The following is a 24517-nucleotide window of genomic DNA, read 5'->3' on the forward strand; positions in this document are numbered from 1 at the left end:
TTACAGCGAGCATTTAATTGGCTAGGATTAGTGACGAGTTTATATGACGTCATTATTATATTTGGTGAGACGGTAAATTGTAACTGACGTTTGTCATAATATTGGAGGTTAAATACGATGTCAAATTATTTTTTTCAAATTATATTTTATTTATTTAGTTTATGTTTTAACGACAGTTTATTTTTTAACCAACTTCACTTTTCCTTCACTATTTTTGATTGGTCGATTGGTTTCGTAATAGTTTTGTTGTAAGGTAGGTTTATTTAGGCGTTAATTTTAAGAAATGTTTCTAGCTAAATGAACACAGCAACCAAAGGCCATAAAAGAAGAAGAAAAAAATTAACAAACAAAAATCTTACATAACCTTCTATAGGACAACATGACTGCGAAACTTATATTACACTTATATTACAGATAGTTATCTTTGTTTCACACTCTTAAAGACAAAGAGAAACAGTGTAGCCAGTAGTTGCTGCGGTAAATACATATATGTTTTTTATTTGGCAACAGCGCTTTCCTACTAAACTTGACATTAGCCAAAAAACTAATGTATAAGAAAAATTTGTTAAATTTTTTGTTGTTTGCCGTCAAATTTGTACCGGTGGATTATGATGTCATTAAATCTATGACGTACATGCCTAATTGTTTGACTTTTAGTTAATATGTATATTTTACAATCCCTTAAAACTCTAGTGGAAATGTCTATTGAATATAATAGACCACTTGCTCTAATCTTTGTCGACTTCCGCAAAGCATTTGACACCGATGAAACCGTTACTATCTTAAACGCACTGTGAACGCACATCAGAATGCAGAATAGACCGCAGGCATATGAATATTATTCGAAATATATACGAAAATGCGACAATAATTATTGTTAATATCCATTGCATGACTGAGAAGATAAAAATTGACAGAGGGGTGCGGCAGGGAGATACCTTGTCGCCAAAACTATTTATAACAGTCATGGAGTACGCATTTAAACGACTAGAGTGAGAATCAAAGGGCATTAGCACCGATGGAAAGATATTAAATCATCTCCGATATGCCGATGACATTGTTCTCATAACTCATAACAGACGACTTAGGAGAAGCTAGAGTTTGCTACAACAACTACAGCAAGTAACACCGAGAGGAATCGGTTTAAAGAAAAAGTATGGAAAATCAAAAATGATGACCAATTTCGTCCACTATGAGCTAATAGAAATCGAGAAATCGCTCATAGAACTTGTGGAAAAGTATGTGTATTTGGGTCACGAAGCAGAAACCTTAACTGACATAAAACCATCAGCTAAAAAATTGAGAAGGACACAACGAAAGGTGGAGAGATCAATGCTTGGAATAAGCTTAAGAAATACCTACAGTAAGAAACGAGGAAGTTTGTGGACGAACCGGAGAGGAAGATCGGGAAGATCGGGAAGACCGGAAGAACGGGCAGACAAGCGAAACAGAGGAAGACACCAACACAATGGAGTGAAGACCTCAAAAGAATTGTGACTAATTGGACAGCAGAGGCGCAGAACAGAAGAAGATGGAAATATCTGGAGGAGGCCTATGTTCAACAATGGACAAATAAGGGCTCACTGATGATATATATTTAGACTTTCGTTTCAATTATCTACTTGTTATTACACTTTATTAATCGGTACTCACTTTTACAAAATTATTCGTATATTGCGTTAACTATTACTTACATATTCAGAGAAGAATTTACAACTGTACTTTAATCAGTATCATCCATATATCGGCGGTTCGGAATAAGAATGGCGTAACTCCAAAAAGCCAAATTTCTCAGGAGAGCAAAAAAACGATTTTTAAATATTTAAAATGGGGATTAATTGAGGAGTAATCGTCCAGGAGCATCGGTATGGCTTCTGTTCTTACAGTGACTATTGACTAATGAATTGTTTATTTTTATCCCTATCGGCTCGAATTTCATTATCTTAATTTAATCCCCCTATTTTCAACCCTTTTTACAGTTTCGTCATTCTTCATCTAAAAATTTTTAAAATCTATTTAAAATCATGATTAAATAAAGAGTATCCGTCCGGAACATCGGAGTGGCCTTTATTCTTACAATGATGGCTTTTAGTTTTATGCCTATTGGTTCGAATTCCATTATCTTAATTTAATCTCCTCATTTTCAACTGTGTTTGCAGTTGCGTCATTATTCATCTGAAACAAAGTCTAAAATGGTGCGTATTTCAATAACGACGCAACTACTCTGTAGTGGCTCAGCACATAGTTACAGTTCTGTCGCTTTTGTATCATCTGTACACAGTATTTTAGAAGTTAATTACGCAATAAACAGGAATTGACAAAATTTGCAGTTACGTCATTCTTATTCCGGACCGGCGATATGTACCTACTGATACTACTGGTTGAAGTATCTATTGATTACTACCTACTGATTGAAGTTCATTTGTAGCTCTTCGTCGAATTTATTATTAATTATTAAAGAAATGCAGGAATATTTTTGTGAAAACTTCTATTGCGCTATTCACCAGGATGTCCGTAAACAAATGTTTGACCATTCCATATTAGAACCAGAAACAATGCAAAAAACGATAAATGGAGGCAATAGAGCAAGTAATACCTACGTAACAGACAGAATGCGCAAAATAAATATTTTCCTAACTAGTGCGGAAAGTGATACTAGTGCGGAAGTGATGCCTCACGCACGAGACTGCCGTTGACCCGAACGACGCGATAGCGGAGTTCGGGCAAGCAGTCGAGTGTGGGGAAGACACTCTCCGCATTAGTTAAATAGGAATAGGAACAATATGTTTTCTAGGGCCGTATGTTTGGAAAAGAGCCACAAAAAATAGAGTTATATCAATTTTTATTTAGAAGTGAAAATACACAAATTAATTCTTTGCCAAGGTTGTCAAAACCAAACTTTCAATATAATGGGTTACCACGTCGATGATATTGGTTTCCATGACGACGATTCAAAACCATTGTAATTGTCTACTGATCTGACTTTTAAATATTATGTCAAAATAATTTTATTTCATCGAATTATCAGTAGTAATTGCACAAGAGTTCTAAAATTCTATATTAATTTTAGAGATCGAGTGCAATTTGTTGCGATTATTTCATCAAAACCAAAATTTTATTGTAATTTATTTAAGTAAGTACAAATTAGTACAATTAAACAAACAGTTTTTATAAATATTAATTTGACGGTTGAAAGTCATCACTTTTATAATTTTTAAAATATTAATTGTCATTAATGTCACTGAATGTATTTTTTCGTAGCAACGAAGGGCATCTGACGTAATATACTTGACGACGGGAAATTATCAAAAATTATCGATTTAATTTAGATTTCTGTAGCTTTCTATTGGTCAGAATCTCCTATGAATGAAATAACAGTAGTAATTGCACAAGAGCTCTAAAATTATTGAATTTTTCCCGAGTGAAACTTTGACAGTTTTAATTTCACGAGCCGAAGGCGAGTGAAATTATGTCAAAGTGTCACGAGGGCAAAAATTCTATATTAATGTTAGAGATCGAGTGCAATTTGTTGCGATTATTTCATGAATAAAACTGTTCAAAACCAAAATTTTATTGTAATTTACTTATGTAAGTACAAATTAGTACAATTAAACACACAGTTGTTATAAATATGTGACGGATGAAAGTCATCACTTTTATCATTTTTAAAACATGAATTGTCATTAATGTCACTGAATGTATTTTTTCATAGCAACGAAGGGTATCTGACGTAATATATTTGACGACGGGAAATTATCAAAAATTATCAGTTTAATTTTGATTTCTGTAGCTTTCTGTTGGTCAGAATCTCCTATGAATGAAATAATCAAAAATTATCAGTTTCATTTTTATTTCTGTAGCTTTCTATTGGTCAGAATCTCCTATGAATGAAATAATCGAGCTAATTTCATTAAAACATGAACACGGTAAGATAAAGGACCACGCAACACTCCTTATGGAAAAGTGGTCCCGGTCAAATTTGATGAAAGTTTGGTCATTGATACTTCTTGATGTGTAGATTAAAAAAGTCCATGACACCTGGGTTTGAATAACTACTATTCTCGAATTACAGCCTTCTGAATTTATTGGATTCGAGTGCTCGGTTTACGTTAAGTGCATTAATTTACGGTCAAGTGAACGAAAATATTTATTATTAGAAGAAGAGAAACTCATGTTCTTCATACATACTTGCGTGTTGTATATGAATTCGTGGTCAAAAATAGTTGGATCGTATTTTAGTCTTCAGAAAACCTCCGAAAAGTCTTCAGAAAACTAAAGAAGTGCGGTATAAAATGTGCTGCTAGATTGATATAAGCATTAATATGTTTTCATGAATGCTTCTCAGTTATGCAATACCAGCAAAACTGCAGTTCCGCCTTATCTTTAGAAAACTACTGAACAGTGGCGGATCTAGGGGTGGATAGGGGTAATTCCACCGGTAACATGTTCCAGAATTAATGAAAAAAACTTTATTTAACGAAAATGAACGAGATGGAGCCATCAAAACACATTTTATAACTAAAGAGCGCATAGTGTGACGAAAAGACGTAGGCCCAGAGTACGGGCGCCCATATAAAAATTTTTAGGGGGGACCAAACGTGAAGATGTTGCACATTATATTTTGTATACTTTGAAAAACCATATATATTTCAAGGCACCCGAAAAGGCAGGGGGCCACGCCCCCCTGCCCATGGCCCAAAGTACGATTTAAGGACCAGAGAAGATGAGTTACGGGTGTTAAGAGTACGAAATTGGAAAACCAAGGCGAAGGATAGAAAGGAATGGAAGCTGATTCTCGAAAAGGCCGAGGTCCACCAGGGGTTCTATGCCAATGATGATAAGTATTTAGACTTTTCAAGCAAAATGTTAACGTACAAATAGTCGAAGATAATTTAAACCCGATTTTTCCATAGACAATTGTAATTAATATTTAGCATTTACAGACTACCAGGTACTTTGTTTTTTTTTTGTATTGAAATCAAGTCCATGTTCTCTAATATGCGGGACAAGTTTTATGTCAGCTAATGTATTTTTTTATGTTTTAACAATTTTTTCTTTAATTATTCTGGAACATGTTACGAGTGGAATTACCCTCATCCCTCCTAGATCCGCCACTGTTCAGTAGTTTTCTAAAGATAAGGCGGAACTGCAGTTTTGCTGGTATTCCATAACTGAGAAGCATTCATGTAAACATGATAATGCTTATATCGATCTAGCAGCACATTTTATACCGCATTTCTTTAGTTTTCTGAGGACTTTTCGGATGTTTTCTGAAGACTAAAATACGATCCAACTATTTTTGACCACGAATTCATATACAACACGCAAGTATGTATGAAGAACATGAGTTCCTCTTCTTCTAATAATTAATATTTTCGTTCACTTGACCGTAAGTTAGTGCATTTAACGTAAACCGAACACTCGAATCCAATAACTTCAGAGGTCTGTAACTCGAGAATAGTAGTTATTCAGACCCAGGTGCCATGGACTTTTTTAATCTACACATCAAGAAGTATCATTGCCCAAACTTTCATCAAATTTGACCAGGACCTCTTTTCCATAAGGAGTGTTGCGTGGTCCTTTGAAATAAATTAGTAAATAATATCTAAATATGTCATATTATATCAAATATTAGTTTATTATAGTGCCATATTACAAGGTATTTTACTTTCCCGCACGCCGTGCGGGAAAATTTACTTTCACGCACGCCGTGCGGGAAAGGAAGTTACAGCATAAAATATTTTTTGTATTTGATAAAATCAATTTTAGTCAGTATCCAATCGACTGAAAAATTGTCTATGGATTCTCCACCTCCATTTTCCTTCCGAAAACAACTAAAAGCGTTTTCGATATGCTGAAGCCGACCAAAGCGATTAGATTCGATACAATAGCGGTCACGAGTGATCGGAATACTCCAATAATTCAAAGAGATCTTCATTGAAATAAAAGTCATTTATTGATGTTTCACGCTGGTACAATGGTACAGATGTGTTCTCGCGTAAACTCTTGTACGTGACACGGTGGTAAAAACGAAAGACCCGGAACGTGACCACCGGCTTTTTGAGAAGCGACTTCTTGCAGCACTGTGGATTCACTACCAACTGATACAGAACCGTATCCATACATATTTAACTCCACATTACTACACAGTAATTGCCCATATGCCTATAATATGGTGTTGGTATATTTTATGATATTTAGTAGTAATAACATTTATTACAAGGAAGTTAGAAAGTTAGTTAATGAATTTTCAATTGAAATCATATGCAGAGGCGGCTTTACCTATTGCGGTGCACACGGGCGCCGGGAGGTTGAGGACGCCAAGCGTCAAAGAGCGGGTCCTTTACTTTGTTTCAACATAAAATATGCTTTAAAACGATTAATGGAAAATTACATTGGCACTTAAGCGCGATTTATAGATTGCCGCCCGCCCGGCTGTCCGTCCAACGGCCGGGCGACTATCTTTTGATACATTGGAAGACATACCGACAATGTTTCCGAAATCGGTTGTGGAACCTATAAAGGCCAAATTGCTTGGGACTTGCCGGGCATTTTCAAAGGCGTTTGTACACGTGTCGCGGGGTTCATTTTGCGAAATATGCTTTGACGGAATGGATTAAGTATTATACAGTGATGATCGAGCTAATAACCGGCAAAATAACGCAAAAGATGGAAAACATAATTAAGTTGTGAGATAAAAAGAAATGAAACTAGTGATGGTGGGAGATTTAGCAATAAAATCCTATAAACATTATATTTATTGTTTCCCACATTTAGACATACCAGAGGAGTATGTCAACTAAAACTGTAACTGTCACAGTGGCAATTGCCAAACTCGTCCGATACGTCTAAAGATGGGAAACAATAAGTAGAATGTAAATTTGTAGGTTTTTATCGCTAAATATCTCACCTTACTAGTTTCATTTCTTTTTATCTCACAACTTAATATGTTTTCCATCTTTTGCAGCTTTTCTTTCGATTAAAATTATTATTATTTTAAATTATTAAAATTAAAAATACTAGTTATTAAAATTAGTTTTCGCTCAAATAGTGACTAATAATAATTGTGTTACGTGTTAATCATCAAGAATAAGCTGTAACTTCAGTCAGTAAGAGATGTTTTACTTAATAATCTTCCAATTTAAACCCATTCAGTGTCAAACTGTCAATAGTTTTTCACTGTTGCTATCCCGTCCCAACGGACGCCAACGGTTAGGCAACCAGTATTGCCGTGATGTATCCAAGGTTATCACTTATTTCCAGACATCCAAAGCGTTAATATAAACAGATCCAAGTTACTTTTGACTACATGAGTAACAATTTAAATCAATGTTCCCCCACTGTTAGCAACACCATCTCTGGACCCAATTCTTCCAGTAATCTTACTAGTTCATATGCAACTACTACTATGACTAAACAACGTCCGAAGTATCCCAAGAAGACCGAAGCAATTTTATAATTAGTTGTACGTCTCTATAGTATCCAATGATTGTATATTCAATTTTTTTTCTTCATAATTTTTACCTAATGTTATTTAAGATTTAGAAATTAACTGTTATAATAATTAGTTTTAAGTCCTTATTTTAATTAATTATTGTATAACCAATATTGTTTGTGTCAATGGCCATTGCTGCCGAGACACATAAATTTAAATAAAAAAAATTGAAGTAAGTGATAACAACGATAACAAAAATTGAAGTAAGTGATATTATTCAAGATTTTGCTAATGCAAAAGCACAAAAAGTATCTTTTTTATAATCATAGGTATATTGTAATATGTGCGTTCTTTAACAATTCGTTAATAAATTATTATTATTATTTTTTTAAATAATCAAAGTTTTTTTTTATTCATCTAACCAATTCCTTCCTAAAAGTACTATTTACTCGTCTACTCAAACCTGTCAAATTTCCTCAACAAATTTTCAATCTTACCTCATAGATAAAAAAGTTCATTTTTAATTAAATATTTTTTAACAGATTTGGGTAGGTTGTTTTGACGGCGTAAATACCTATTGGCTTCCGACGTCATTTAATATTGCACTATTTGGATCTGGATTTTTGTTTACATTACAAGGGGGCAAAATAAGTCTGTTGTTATTCAATATTTTTTAACCACTTTGGTGGCACTTAGAACCTTAGTAATTCGCTTAGGAAATTCTTTGTAACATACTTAAATCGTGTACCAAATTTCATTAAAATCGACCTAATAAATATTGCATAATAAATTTGCAATCTAAATGTTTTTAAAAAAGTTCAAATTTTTTAAAATCTTTCTGAACAAAAAGTAGATCATTTAGAAGTTGGCTAATTTTTTTACATATAAAGAGGTGCTCTACCTATCTAATACACTTTACAGAATTAAAATCGGATTATTTAAGGGGCCCCAGCAATGTTTTAAATTTATAAACAATTTTTTGGCTTATAAACAAATAGCTTTGTTTAATAATAAAAAAATTAATTTTTAGCAATGCAAATAATTAAAACCGGTATAATTTGACTTAAACTTTCAAATGCTGTTAGCAGAATTGCTATTTTATTTTTTAATCAAACGTTATTCGCGTTCAAAAATTGCAATTTCTCGATTTTTTGAAAGTTCCACCGCGTTTATCTCGAAAACTATGCATCCTACGAAAAAATTTGTACGAACATTTTTTGCTTAGAATTACCCAAGAAATACAAAAAAATGTTTCATTTTGCGAAAAATCGATTTTATGTAATTCCTCAAGTTCTTTGTTTATAACAATCTTATCGACATCCGGATCAACTGTTACCAAAAAATTCGTGTTCTACGGGTCAAAATACATAAAAAAGACTTGGGTAAGTCCATCTAAATAAAGGAGCCCGTAGCACCCCCTCCTGGCCACAGCACTAATTTGTTTATAAGCCAAAAAATTGTTTATAACTTTAAAACATTGCTGAGGCTGCTTAAATAATCCGAGTTCAATTCTGTAAAGTGCATTAGATAGGTGGAGTACTTCTTTATATGTAAAAAAATTGACAAATCTTTGTATGTGCTAGTTTTTGTTGTTCAAAATTTTAAAAAATTATAATTTTTTAAAAAAAGTTTAGATTGCAAAATTATTATGCAAAATCTAGTAAGTCAATTTTAATGAAATTTAGTGTACGGTTTTAGCACATTACAAAAATTTTCTAAGCGAATTAGGAAGGTTCCAAGTGTAACCTAAGTGATGGAAAATCATTGAATAAGGACAGGCTTGTTTTGCCCCCTTATTTTATATTTATTGCTATTTTGAAGCAAGGGTGATAAATTAAGACATTTTTAACCAATGGCATCTGATAGAAAATTTAATTATCTTTGTTTTATTCCTGTAGGACTTTGTTCTAAAATGAATAGTTTTTAAGTTATAAGCAAAAAAAGTAGAAAAAAAAACGAAATTTTTTGAAATTTTTAAATATTTTATTTTTTTTTATTAATGTTCCGGGCATATTTGAGAAGGAGCATAAATCAATTATTATTAACGAAGTTATCACCTAACTTTATCCGTAAAAATCTGAATGCCACCTCTCACATCCACCTAAAAACAGATCCTTACTGATCTATATATCTTCTTCTTCTTTCTCATAATCCTTAGTGCCCTTCAGGGCGTCGGATGTCGGGATCCGCCTTTTATCCACTTCTTCCAATTGCTTCTATTGGTGGCCAGGTTCTTCATATCCCTCATACTGATGTGTCTCCTTTCACCTATATCTTGGATCTGGTCCATCCATGTCTTCCTCGGCCTTCCCTTTTTTCTTTTGTTTCCCATTTTGGCTTCATGTACCTTCTTTGTAAGTCTATTTTGCTCCATTCGTTGTATGTGTCCAAACCAGCTTAATTGTTTGTTTTCGATCTTCCTAATTATCGGTTCTTGTTCCAACTCTCTTCTTATATCTTCATTTCTGAATCTGTCAAACTTCGTAACTCCGGCTATTTTTCTCATGTATTTCATCTCCGTCGCGTTTATCATTGATTCATGTTTCTTTTGGACAATCCATGTTTCCGCCCCATATGTCATTATCGGATTTACTATGCTGTTATATACTCTGAGTTTAGTTTTGTTGCTTATTTCTGACTTTCCAAAAATTGTTTTATTTAAAGAGTAATACACGCTAGTTGCCTTCTTCAGTTTATTACTTATTGCCAAGTCCGTTTTCCCATCATCTGTTATTATATTTCCCAGATATTCAAAAGTAGATACATGTTCTATTACTTTTTCCCTTACTATTATATTAGTATTCCTTTCTCTTTTCTCATCTTCATTTATTATCATAAGTTTTGTTTTGTTGAGGTTCATTTCCATTTTTAATTTATGTATCTCTTTTTGCCAAATATCTATTAGTTTCTGCATTTTCTCTACTGTGTCTGTGATTAGAACTATATCATCAGCGTATAGAAGGGAGTTGATCTTTATTGCATTTAAGTTTTTATATCCTACTATGTATTGAAGGTTTCTTGTTTGATCTTTGGTATTTTTGATTAAAGTATCCATGACTATTATAAACAAGAGGGGCTTAGTCCATCTCCTTGTTTAATTCCCTTATCCCATTTAAAAGTGCCTGATCTTTCTCCATTTATTTGTACTTGGCCTTCTACTTCCATATATACAGATTTTATGACTTTTATCATCTTTTTTGGTATATTATAGCTCTCCAATATTTTCCACAATATTTTTCTGTTTATCGTATCAAATGCCGCCTTCAGATCGACGAACATGAGAAATAGTTCATTCCCTTTACGGCATTGTCTCTCTATTATATTTCTTATGATGTAGACGTTATCGTTTGTTTGACGGTTTGATCTGAATGCAGCCTGTTCGTCTTCCAATTCTTTCTCTATCACTGATCTTAGACGCTTCTCTATAATTCTCGTGTATACCTTGAAGGCGACCGATGACAAGCATATTGCTCTATAATTCTCGCATTCATTATGTTGTCCTTTTTTGTATATTGGTAGAACTATGTTCTTCTTCCAGTCATCTGGGATTTTCTCTGTACTCCATGCTTCCTTGCATATCTGTAATAGCCAGTCCTCTCCTTTTTCACCCATCCATTTTATCATTTCTGGATCTAGTTGGTCCTCTCCTGCCGCTTTTCCAAGTTTAATATTGTTTATAGCTTCTTCCAGTTCTTCCTTCCTTATACTCTCTGGTTCCTCTTCCTCCTCCAGTTCTGGTCTATTTCTTCCTGCTTCATATATTTCTACTTCTTCGTGTTTGAATTTATCTTCGTAGTATTGTTTCCATACTTCTACTATTTCTGTAGTCTCTATTTTCAATTGGTTATTTTTATCTTTGATTCCATACTGTTCCCTACCTTTTTTCTCTCTTAGACCCTTTATACGGTTCCAGAATTTTCTGTTATCTGTTTTGTAATTTGCTTCCAATTCTTTTCCGAATTCTTCCCAGCACATATTTTTCGCTTTCCTTACTGCTATCTTTGCTCTATTACGTTTCTCCATGTATTCTACTTTGTTATTTTCATTTCTACATTGTTGATATTTTTTCCAGGCTTGCTTCTTTCCTTTATTATTTTCTTTAGTTCTTGACTCCACCATTCTGTTCTCTTATGATATTTATTTATTGACTTTTTTCCACAAATTTTCTCTGCTGTTTTATATAGTGTGTCTTTTAGTATTTTCCATCTTTCTTCCATATCCAATTGCTCTCTTTCCAGCTCCATTCTTTGCAATTCCTCATATATTTCTTGTTTATAGTCACTTTTCTCTTTCTCTGTTTTCAGCTTCTTAATATTTATCTTAGTGTATGACTTATCGACTATATATTGCTTTTTCTTTGTAGTCATTTCGGCTACGAGTAGCTTGTGTTGAGTATTAAGTTCTGCAAATTTTTCTGTTTTTATATTTTTGATAATATTCATTTCTGCAGAAATCACGATGTAATCTATTAGACTTTTGGCATTTCTTTCCTGTGCTTCAAAAGTGTATCTGTCCTCCATATTTTGATACCAGAATGTATTTTCAATTTTTAAGTCGTTATTTACACAAAATTGTATCATCTTCTTCCCATTTCTGTTCTCAGCTTTTTCTCCATACCGCCCAAGGCTTCCAAGTCCCTTGTTGATGTCATTTCCAACTCTAGCATTCCAGTCTCCCATAATAATTATGTTCTCAGTATCTTCTCTCACTTCGTCTAAAGCTGTTTGGAGTTCGCTATAGAATTGAGACATTTTCTGTTCTTCTGTGCCCTCGACTGGTGCATATAGTTGTATTATGCTAACTAACTCGTCTAGTTTTATACTTACGGTAATTATTCTAGAGTTTATTGCTTGGTATTTTACAACTCTCCCACTCAGATCATCCGTGATTATAAAACCGACTCCCTCTTTTGCTCTTTCCATTTCTTGTACACCTGAGTAGAAGAGCTTGTAACCATCGCCACATCTCATATTTCCTCTTCCCTTCTTCTTCGTTTCACTCAGGCCTAGGATGTCAATGCCGTATGTTTTCATTTCCTCTGTCAATTCGAATTCTTTACCATAAAGACTTGTGATATTCCAAGTACCTATTATTGTTGTTTCCTTTCCATTATTTTCGTTGTCCTTTTCCATTTGCGTTGTCTTTTTTACTAGTATCTTTGCAGTTTTTGGTGCCTGTGTTTTCAGTTTTTTGAGTTATATGCTCCCCCTTCTGCTGTTCTTATTGATTTTGGTATTTGCTGTATTTCGTTTCCTGGGGATCTTTCACTCGCTTTTCTCCCCTTTGTTTTTTGTTCCTCTGCTCCATTTTCAGGTTGAATTTCTCCATTGTTATCATTTTTGTAGCCCAACTGCTCCGGGGTATATATTTCTCCATCTATTTTGAGCCCGTTATAGTTTAGTAACGCTCTGTAACCTTTATCTCTAGCCAATTTCAGTTGGTGGATTAGAAATTTCCTTTTCTGTTGGTATTCTTTTGAGTAGTCTTCCGTAATGAATATTTTGCTGCCCTTGAGTCTGCGTGTTTGGCTTAGTATCTCTATTTTTTTCGACACATGTTTAAGTTCTATTTTTATAGGCCTGCTTTTATTATTTTGGTTTCCTACTCTATAGATATCTTGTATCTCCTCGTTTTCGTCTATTGAAATGTTCATTTTATTAGTTATTTCTTTGAATTTATTTTTTAGGATTGCTCTATTTTCATTTGTTGTTTCGTCTACACCATGTATCACAATGTTTTTCTTTCTTACTTTTTTTCTAGAGCCTCGATTCTTCTTTCTTGCAATTTCATCTCCTCTTTGATTTCCAGGTTTTCCTTTTTGATCAGTTCATTTTCTAATTTTAGCTTATTGAGTTCGATTGATATAGCATCTATTTTATTTTCTACCCTAATCTCTCTCTCTTCCATTTTATTAAGTTTTTCTATTATTTCTTCCATTATTTTTTCCATGACGATGTATTTGTTTTTACCTTTCCCTACACGACCACTCACCGATAAAGGTTTATCCCAAGTCGATCCTGCGGAGGAACCGCCTTTCCTTGAGTGGCTAAATGTAGTTTGTTTAGATTTTAAATCAAATATTTTATTTTTAAATTGATTTTTAAGTTGATTTTAGGCTTACTTTATTTATTATGGTTTAAAGAATATTTATACTATTATAATCCAATACTTTAACCATCCAACCGTCCAGAGGATCCAAAATCTATTTTTAATAATAAAAATATGGAATATTCTTACCTTGAATTGTTACGCCTATGTTTATGTTATTGTTATTTTTGAGTACCTTATTAAATTCTGTCACCACGCGTCTTACTTGTTTGTAGGTTAATAAACTAAATTTACACTTCCACAATAAAATATTATGAATTTTCACTATGTAAATATTTTAAACCATTTAACTATTAATTAAGTTTTATTAATTGTTGTTTATAAGTTTTAAAATTCACTTTTTACCACCAAAAACTTGATTTTTAGACGATCGATCTAATTATACGTATCTTCTAATAGGAACCAGTGACGGAACCCGATCTATATTATATAATATATTAAATTAGTAATTGCAAAGCATTATTATTATACAATTACAAAACTATTCCTATAATAGTTAAATGCAGATGATTTTCTTGGTTCAGAATTTTAATATTCAGAGTACCCGTTTATCTTCCAATTATTAATAACTGTAAATCATAATATTATAAATGTACAAATTTTCTAAGGAATTTTCAATTCAAATATTAATATTTTTGACCTTGCATATTCATCAGATGTTTTCGTTTCTATTTCTATATATTAACATTATTTTGCGTAAATATTCTGCATGTGTATATTACTAGGGAAGCTTTAATTTTTCTAAAGGCTTCAACCCATTGAAGACATTGAAGAGTGTTAACAAAACCAGAAAAGAACTCGAAAAAATATCGGGGAATACTCTTTAAGAGGAGATATTATTATATGAAAGCTAACAGAGTGTCAGGAGACAAAAATACTACACTCGCCGGCATAAAATTCCGCAACTAAAAATTTGACAAAAGTTTGACTATTTATAAATAACTTTATTATTTGTACTCCGATTTTCAATGTATTGATATCGTTTGCTGTTATTCCGGTAACAAAAAAATTTCGCTTATATGTGGGTGAATGGAAGCGTTGTATTTTCTACTAACTTTAAAAAATTCTGTGAAAAAATTGAAAAGCTGATTTTATTTCATAGTCCTTTCATATTATTCAGGAGGCATCACTAAGATTCTGTTTTTGGAATTATCCGAATATCTATTTTCTTGTAAGAGCTACACAATTTTCTCTAAATAAAATCACTGATTGACTTATAAACATAGAGGTTGGATTAATAATATTAGAATGACCAGCATGCAGCCCAGTTTTCAATCCTATCAAGCATTTATGGGATGAATTGAAAATAGCTATTCGCCTTCATCCTAGGCCTCCAAAAAATTTGGTACAGTTATGGCCCTGGTAGTGGAATATCGGGCTATTCCCCAGGCAAGGATAACACATCTTATTTATTCGATGCCAAACAGATTACCGGCAGCCGTTAATGCGAAAAGTAAACATACTTGCCATTGCATTGTTTTATTTTGTTGTTCATTTTTTTGTTGTTAATTTTAGTGCGTTTGATATTTTTAATTAAATAAACCTACAAAGTAGTGTTTTTATTTACAGCTTTTACAAGAAAAGAGATATTTGGATAATTAAAAAATAAAATTTTGGGGATACCTCCGAGATAATACGAAAGGAGTATGGAACAAAATCAGCACCTCAATTTTGCCACAGAAGTTAGGAGAAAATACAAGCCTTCCATTTACCCCCGTATAGTGCCATCTAAGCAAAAATGTTTTGTTAATAGAATGACAACAAACGATATCAATACATGTACCTACAAGCTGATGCAAGAATTTTGAAAATCGGAGTACAAAATAATAAAGTTATAAATTGTCAAACTTAATCAAAATTAGTGGCGAAATTTTGTGCCGGTGAGTGTATTACCAATTGGGTACGAAGTATTATTTGTTTTGCAGAAAACATTCTTTTCTAAGTCGTATGCCGGAGATATGTGCACAAACAATTTTCATAAATTTCATTATCGTTATCGTTAATTATTCACTGAACTGCTATTTTTTTACGTCTGTCACTAGCTTATTTTTTTAGTAAAGTATTGTATAATTGCCTCACCTGTGTATACTCTGCGCAAATGTCAATACTCGATATGAAGTTACACACATCATCAACGGACCAGTTTGAGATGTCTTCATGTAATTTGGGGCTTTCACTTTCTGACCTTTTGGGAATTCTCGTCACAGAACAGCCAGCACCTGTCGGACTACTTCTCGGACTACCTCCTAGAGGAGTTTTGGTTCTTGGCCTTTTCGCAGGAGGTGCAGCGGCGGAGAGATCTAAAGGGGAGGAGGACTCTGGACGTTTGATGTTTTTAAGTAAACCCTAAAAAAATCAGATTATAAAATCTCTTATGTATAACACAAAAAAGGGGTTTAAATTTACATATCCGAAAAATAATACGTAGCCTTGAGGACATTGCTCCAAAACTATTTTTTATGCTATTCTTAATTCTCGATAACAGATGGGTTCTCAACCTGTAGTACATGTACCACTGGTAGTACATATCATTCTTTGCGGTGCTACACAAAACACAAAAACAGCCAAAATCCAGCATATTTGTAATTAATTAGATTACCTAACTTGATAGGTATTTCAGTTAGGTGGTACCAAAAATAATTCAAAGAATTTTGTGGTACATGACTCAAAAAGGTTGAGAGCCACTGCTCTACAACAATCTATTAAGAACGAGCCATAAATTATAAAATAAACCCTTTATTGGTTTCATTGTGGAAGAAGTTATCAAAATACAATTTTGTTAGTTTTAGAAAGTATTTTTTTTAGCTTAAATGCCTTGACAACCCATGCCATTGGCATGGTACAGTTGATTTCGTATTGATTGGCATAACCAGATTATAGTATAATGTGTAGGTAGTGTGAGTGTTGAGTAAATGTCTTTTTACGTAGTAAAGTCGACTTCTTTGTCTTTAAAAAAAGAGGCGCTAATTGTATTCGAACGTCTGTGGTCTCTCATGTGAGTTTTATAATGTATTTTTATACATTATAAAATTAAAATCGTCGATTTTAAAACTTCAAATATCTAACGGTGTCACAGTTTAGGTATTTCAATGAAACTATATTAAGTAACGACCACACCTTCATTTTTTTAATAGTAAAGTGGTTCAAGTAAAACTTAATTTAAGAAGATATTACAATCTGATTCCAAAATATGTATATTACACTAAAAATTTTTGGGTTGAAAAGGCCAGAGCAACATTTACCAACATGAGAAATATTTTCACCAATTACGACATATATCTATCCCACTAAAAATACGGCTGCTAAAATGCTATGTATTTCCAGTCTTGCTGTATGGCGCAGAGGCCTGGACAATAACGGAAATAAACATGAAAACGCTCAGGCATTCGAAAGGTGGGTTTACCGACGTATTCTCAAAATATCCTGGACAACCCACACCACCAACGTAGAGGTATTGCGCCGACTGGGAAAACAAAATGAAATCTCTTTCACAATTAAGAAACGGAAACTTAAATACTTCGATCACATTATGAGACATGATAAATATCGTATAGGTACTGCAACTGATGATATAGGATAAAATAGAGAGCAAACGCGGACCCGGAAGAAAAGACACTTATGGCTTCAAAACTTACGACAATGGTTAGAACTAACATCGATTGAGTTATTCAGAAACGCCGGAAACAAAATTAAAATTGCTATGATGATAGCCAACGTCCGCAAGATACAAGGCACATGAAGAAGAAGAAGAAGAATAATAATTTTTGTTATGCATTAACTGATTATTAGTAAACATTTCCCATCTGTTACATTAATAAATTTCATGTTAGTCATGCAAATGAAATGCAGCTTCATCACCAAAGTAAACATGCTTAATATTAGGGGATATTGTTCAAAAGTGGTAGTCATAGTTTCACAATACTCCGTTGGTATGTCTGGATCATTTTTCGTTAGTTCGTGAACCATTTGCAGTTTATATGGATGTCATTTATTTTTTTTTTTAAGTATTTTCAAAACTGATTTTTTACGGACATCGCAATAACGAGCTACATTTCTGCTTGATATAAATGGATGAACAAAGAATTTTGACAAAACGTTTATGTGTGTCCTCACGAAGTGATTTTTTATCAGAAAACTTCTTACTTTGGACGATCCAGTTAAAAAAATTAGAAATATTGATATATCTAAAATAATGTCTATCAATTTAATGGTCAGGAAGTGGTAATTAAAAATTCTGACAGTCTCTTCTAACTTCTTCTTCGTGGTAGTTACGACCAGCCTCTCCAAAAATAATATTTGCTTTACATTTATTTTGTGGATTAAATTTAAGGTGAGTCATTAGAGCCAGACAATATTAAAGGAGAGTACATAAAGTAAAATATATTAACCAAATTTTATTGTACAGAAAAACAAAAGAATCTATTGTATTCAGAAAAACAAAACCTGTATTTTTTAGTTTTTGAGATTTTTCGTATCACTAATACTTTTGAAGTTATTTTGAAAACAAGTATTTTTTTCAAAATGCCATACGATTTTTTTTTAATTTAAAACCAATTTTTTTTAATTAAATAGCTTGGTAATATAAAAGCTACTTTTTTGCACGATTGATAATTTTGACTGTTTACCGTGACAGATTTTACGTCAGTAGGTGACATTTACTAGCAACTCGACGGTAAGTAATCCAACTCGACGGTAAGTACTCCAACTCGACGGTAAGTAATTCACTTACCGTCGAGTTAAAAAATCTCTTAATTTTAATTTATTTTTTGAAAGAATAAAGAAAACTAACGAATTATTTATTAATATTGAAACTTATGGTACAATTTGTTAAATTATTTCATGAAATCCCACTTGTTTGGGCTGTGGTTTCACTTCTAACAGAAACTCCTGCAGAATCGCGTACATTAGTAGTATTACTAGTATTGCACAATATTTTTTCGGCAAAATCTATTTTATTTTGAAGACAATCTTCTACATAGCTTTCTGCCACTGTCGATGAACTCCAACCTCCATGACGCTTTAATCCGAGGACATCAACACCTTTATGAGCCAAAAGCGTTGCTGATGTCCTCCTGAAATTAACGACTTGAACAGTACGCTGGATGTTCGTTTTTGTATTGGGTACTTTTTCAATCATTGAACCATCGGTTTGTTGGATGTCATTCATAGTAATATTATATAATTCTTCTCTTCTACAGGCACCAGATATTCCCAATATCATTGCGACCTACAAATTATGAAAAAATCTTCATTAGAGTATTTCTTTTACCTAAACTAGCTTATATTACCTTGTGAACTAGAAATTCTTCATCCGGTGCTTCCATCAGAAATTTTTCAAATTGCTCCCGTGTAAAAATGCTCGCTTTCTTAGGCCTATAGCCAACATTTTTTCTCTTCAAATACGCGATCAAAGTTGAAAACTTGGAAATATCAATGCCATCATAAAGAAAAACGGTGGATTTAATCATTGAATATTCTGCCCAGAGGCTTCCAGGAGCTTTCAACTGCATATGTCTTTGAACGAAATATGCCAATTGAGTATTTTCTTCGATTCTTAAATTCTTGCCTTCGCACCATTTTTTAAAACTTTGGTAGGTATTTTGATAACGGATTTTGGATTTTTCGGGAATAGTTGCGGAACACCCTTCTTCCCAAGCCCGTTCAATTTCTTCAAATTCACTTTCGCTCATATTTTAATTTATAATAATCAAAATTGTACTTAAAATTATTGACAACTAAATAAAAACTCAATTCTCCACTGTTGTTATGCACCCTAGTTACTACCTAACAACCAAAGTATCTATCTTGATAAAATGAATGAAACAAGTCAATATGACGAAAATGTTTAATTTTATAATTTATAATGGTATCAATCGTGCAAAAAAACGTTATAAGCATGTCGAACGTTAAGGGTAACCGATCTCAGACAATAATTGGAGTCGTCGCTCCGCTCCTCCTCCAAACAATTGTCTTCAATCGGTATAAAACCCTTACCGTTCTCCATACTTAATATACTATTGTATAGATTATAATTCCAGAAGCCGACGGAAATTGAGTAAACAGTTTAGCAACAATTGAATTATTAATTAAAAATTTACGGTCGCTATAATACCCACAATAATTATTATGATACATAAGAATAACTATGATTTTTGTATAAAAAGATACTGTTCCTATCTAATGTACATTACAGAATTGAAATTTTACTATTTAAGCGGCCTCAGGAATATTTTAAAATTGTAAACAATTTTTTGGCTTATAAACAAATAAAATATCTCGGGAACTATTAAATTAAATTAAATCATGAAAACGGCATTGGAAAAAAAGCGGCAGGACAATTTTTTAAAAGAAAAAACGTTTAATTGTGATGAGTGGTTCCTGAGATACAACCGGTCAAAGTTGACCAGCATTTACGGCAAAGATATAAACAATAGGATCATAATTTTTGAACGATCAACTTTTCATTTTGGTCCTCTTTCTCCACACCAATTTTCATATATTTAAAATACTTATAAGATATATTATTATAATAAAAACTATCGATCTTACGAGTGAAAATTGCCAAAAATATCAAAATTCCAATCAAAAATTAGGTTGGAGAAAATGTAATCTCAAAGTTCAAAAAAAAATGCATTTTCTGGGCTTCCCATGGAGCAATTTTCTTCATTATCTTTTTTTTGTTCCCGAGTAACTCGAGTTGAGCCATCTAACTAACGCATTATTAAATGTCAAAGTTGCTTTTGTTTTGTTATAATAAATTAATTTATTTATTATAACAAAAATTTTTAATTTGTTTAAATAAAGAATATTTAAATAATTATACAGCTTTCAAATGAGAATATTTGTGTTTTTAACGTTAAAAGGTACACTTGTAGTAAATTTATCTAAAAAAAGTCTACAACTGGAAAAAATATGTAGTTTTTTTTCTTATAAATAAATTAATCTATTATAACAAAACAAAAGCAAGTTTGACATTTAATAATGTGGTAGTTAGATGGCTCTACTCGAGTTACTTGCGAACAAAAAAAAAATAATGAAGAAAACTGCTCCATGGGAAGCCGAGAAAATGCATTTTTTTAACGTATACCGATTTTGAACTTTGAGATTACATTTTCTCCAACCTAATTTTTGATTGGAATTTTGATATTTTTGGCAATTTTCACTCGTAATATCGATAGTTTTTATTAAAATAACATACAGTATTTTAAAAATATGAAAATTGGTGTGGAGAAAGTAGGACAAAAATAAAAAGGTGACGGTTTAAAAATTATGATCCTATTGTTTATATCTTTGCCGTAAATGCCGGTCAACTTTGACCGGTTGTATCTCAGGAAACACTCATCAGACTTAAATGTTTTTTCTTTTAAAAAAAGCGACCTGCCGCTTTTTTACCAATACCGATTTCATGATTTAATTTAATTTAATATTTCCCGAGATATTCTATTTGTTTATAAGCCAAAAAATTGTTTGTAATTTTAAAATATTCCTGAGGCCGCTTAAATAGTCCAATTTCCATTCTGTAAAGTACATTAGATAGGTACAGCGTCTTTTTATACAAAAATCATAGTTATTCTTATGTATCATAATTATTGTGGTTATTATAGCGATCGTAAATTTTGATTTAACAATTCAAATGTTGCTAAAGTGTTCATTCAATTTTTATCTGCTTCTGGAATTATAATCTATACGGAAAGAACTTTTATATTACCAAGTAATTTAATTATTGATAAACAATTACTTATCTAAAATTTTAGTTGAAAATTAAAGATTTTGTTGGAAAAACCCGCATTTTCCGGGGAAAGTTTTGATCGAAGTAAATCGGGAAAAACACGTCTCTATGCAGAATTTAATTACGGTGAATTTGGGTGTTTTTGGTGTAAAGTTAAAATCTTTGGACCTTAGAGCAAAAATTTGAAAAAAACACGATTTTCCGGCGCCATTTTGTTTATAAAAAAGTAGCACACTATCTGCGGACTTTGCATACCTATATTATTAATATATACAATCATAAGATTCGATTCCAGCAATAAAATTGCTGGTAAATATCTTTTCCTTGTATTTTGCTAAGTAGCCCAGAGTATAAGTGAAGTAAATTCTAAAGTGGAAACGATTCCCTTCATTAGTGGATGATTTTCACGATTTTTTTTTACCAAAAAAAGGGACAAACTTAATTATTATGAGAGCGTAACTTTTAAAAACAAAAATAAAGCTTTAGTATTTTGTTTATGAGATTCAGCCACAATTGTTGGTGTATTGAAAATTATTTTCTTAAATGAAATATTGTTTGACATGTCGATTTCTACTTCGGAAATCGTCCTCAGAGAATTGAAAAGAAAATTAGGTCTGAAAAATTCTGCGAAAATCCTGATCGCAACCTGATCTTTTTAGGTTATGTGTATCTTCCTTGCAAATCAAATTTGGCCTCAATCTTAAGGCACCTAGTAATCTGTGGTTGACATCAAAAACAGAGACTTCACGAAATCCTTGATAATATGCAAACACTCCTGGGACAAGAAGCACAGACCACAATTGAAAGATGAATCAATAATCATGAAAGAAACATACATGAAAAAGAGAAAAGTTAAAGAAGCAGCTTTATTCTACTTAATGAAGAAAAATGTGTAGCAAATTAATCAGCAGGATGCAGCAGGCCGAGGTTACCAACACTAAAAGAGAAAGTCAAGAAAAAGAAAATTACAACAATAACAGCCCAATGAACAGAACACTTGGAAGTCCATACCCAATATTCATATATGTGAGCACACAAACAACTGAATAGGGATCATGTTTTTTGAATTTTTTTGAATTGAAATTGAACAAATTATCGTTACAATAAAGCTATTAAATAGAATATTGTTAAATTTAAAAATTGGATATTATAATTTAATTTTAATTTTAATTTTAAATACGTTTCACAACACGTTAACAAATTACACAAGCAAACTAACAAAAAACAATACACAAAAAATCCGTCAGAATTTGATACTACCCCTTGGTAATATCATTTCAATCAATGTTTTTCACCCACAGATTACTAGGTGCCTTAAGATTGAGGCCAAAATTTCATTTGCAAGGAAGATACACATAACTTAAAAAAATCAGGTTGCAACGATTTTCGCAGAATTTTTCAGAACCTAATTTTCTTTTTAATTTTCTGAGTACGATTTCATTAAAGACAATATTTCATTTAAGAAATGTAATTTTTATTACACCAAGAATTGTGGCTCAATCCCATAATCACAATATGTACTAAAAACATGCTACAAGAACAGAGTTTAATATTTCCCAAAAATAAAGCTTTGTCTAAACACTAAAAAGTTTTCTCTAGTTTTTATTGTTTATTTCATGTTGAATTATTCGATTTAGAATTTGACCAATAAGAACCTACTTCCCATGAGTTAGAACTCTGCTTCTACTGTCTCTACAGACTTCATACATACACAATTTATTGTGTTTTTTTATGAGCTACATTTTTGCTAAGAAAATTTTTTTTGATAAAATACTTCATTTTTGAATTATTTTCGAAAAACGATATAAAAACGTGTATTTTGTTGAAAAATGAACATATTCACTCGCAAAGTGAAAAATTAAATCAAATTGCCTTAGTGAAAGAATTCTATAGAACAAAAGTCGCTTAGAATTAGTCAGTTTATCTATTTCCGGACTTATTTTGAATGTATGTTTTTTCATCCCCAAGAAGGGGTGGCTCCCCCCAAGTAAAAACAACCCTGGGCTCAAATCCAAAAGTGAAGTAGAGGACAAGAGGAACCTAAATCTAAGTTTTCAAGCAAATCCGATTCTTTATTAGGACAATGAAGCCGACTAATAAGGCATTACTCAACACACGCACTACACAAAAATAACTACAACCTACTCAAAAAACATAAAACAAACAAATGATGTAATGAAAGTCTATAAAAAATTTACCTGTAGCTCAGCTTCCTTGGCGGTCTTCACCAATGCCATCAAAGTTTGTGTCGATGACATATCAATTAATGGTGGAAACATAGCAGCCCCCGTTACGTTGGTAAAGGGGTTCATGACAGAAAAATCCGGCCTCTTATTATTTGCATCATTCTCTTTGTTTTGTGGTGTGATAGGTAGAAGGCTCGGAAAGTTTGGCTTGAATCTAGGATCGATGGGTGGTGGAAAACCATTTCTAGCAGCATTGAAATAACTGAAACAGAAAATTCAATTATTTATTTGTGCAATAACGAGATTCACTTTTTTTATTATTAGGTATTATTTTCTTGTTAAATTGTAAAATTGTACCTATTTACTATTTTGTTTTTTGAGGTTATTAATTATACAATAAGTATGCAGATGTTTATTTAAAGTACCCCGCACAAACCTTATGGAAATTAGGTCCCAGTGGATTTAGTTCATACTTTGGGAAAATACTCTATGAAGCATTGTGATGAAATGTTCTCATGGGCATAGCTCGATCGTATGGAGGATTTTCAAGATATAGAGGCACAAACTAGGAAAATTATAAGATTTACTGGGTATTCCAATTCCCTGAATTACTGGTTATCTGGCAACATGTAGAAGTTTGGATCAAAGAAAAGTACTAGTAGTCTAGGATTTTTTCCTGGCTATCCAATGGCGACCTTTACTTTGACCTTGACCTGTAATGGACGTCATTTTCTAGAGTTTCGAGGGTTTTCGGCAATACATTAATGTAAACAGATTACTCATGGGTTCTTGGGATCGCTAAACACGAATATGCCATCAGAATTTACCTCCGGAGCATGTGGTGGCCAGGGCCACTGCAAGGGACGTCATCTTCTAGAGTTTCGATGGTTTTCGGCATTTAATTGATGCAAATGAAATACTGGAGGGTTTTTTGAGGTCGCTAAACACGAATATGCCACCAGAACCGACCCTCGGAGCACCTGGTTTCCAAGGTCAATAAAAGGGGCTCCTGAAGTTTCGAGAGTCTTCAGTACTATATTAATGCAAACGGATTGGTTA

At 32.6% G+C, this 24517-nt stretch overlaps 1 protein-coding gene across 7 annotated transcripts in view; it reads right to left on the reverse strand.

Moving 5' to 3' along the window:
• The window catches only part of LOC126885168 (uncharacterized), a 910187-nt gene that overhangs the window by 198129 nt on the left and 687541 nt on the right, over positions 1–24517 (reverse strand). For all 7 annotated transcript variants that reach the window (XM_050651590.1, XM_050651591.1, XM_050651592.1 and 4 more), the window contains 2 exons: positions 23471–23720; positions 15623–15889 (listed from right to left, as the gene is read on the reverse strand). In XM_050651590.1, coding sequence (XP_050507547.1) covers positions 15623–15889; positions 23471–23720 — 517 coding nt within the window. The remainder of the gene's footprint in view (positions 1–15622; positions 15890–23470; positions 23721–24517) is intronic.

Source organism: Diabrotica virgifera, chromosome 5 (assembly GCF_917563875.1).
Source record: "Diabrotica virgifera virgifera chromosome 5, PGI_DIABVI_V3a".
Classification (NCBI taxonomy): domain Eukaryota; kingdom Metazoa; phylum Arthropoda; class Insecta; order Coleoptera; family Chrysomelidae; genus Diabrotica; species Diabrotica virgifera.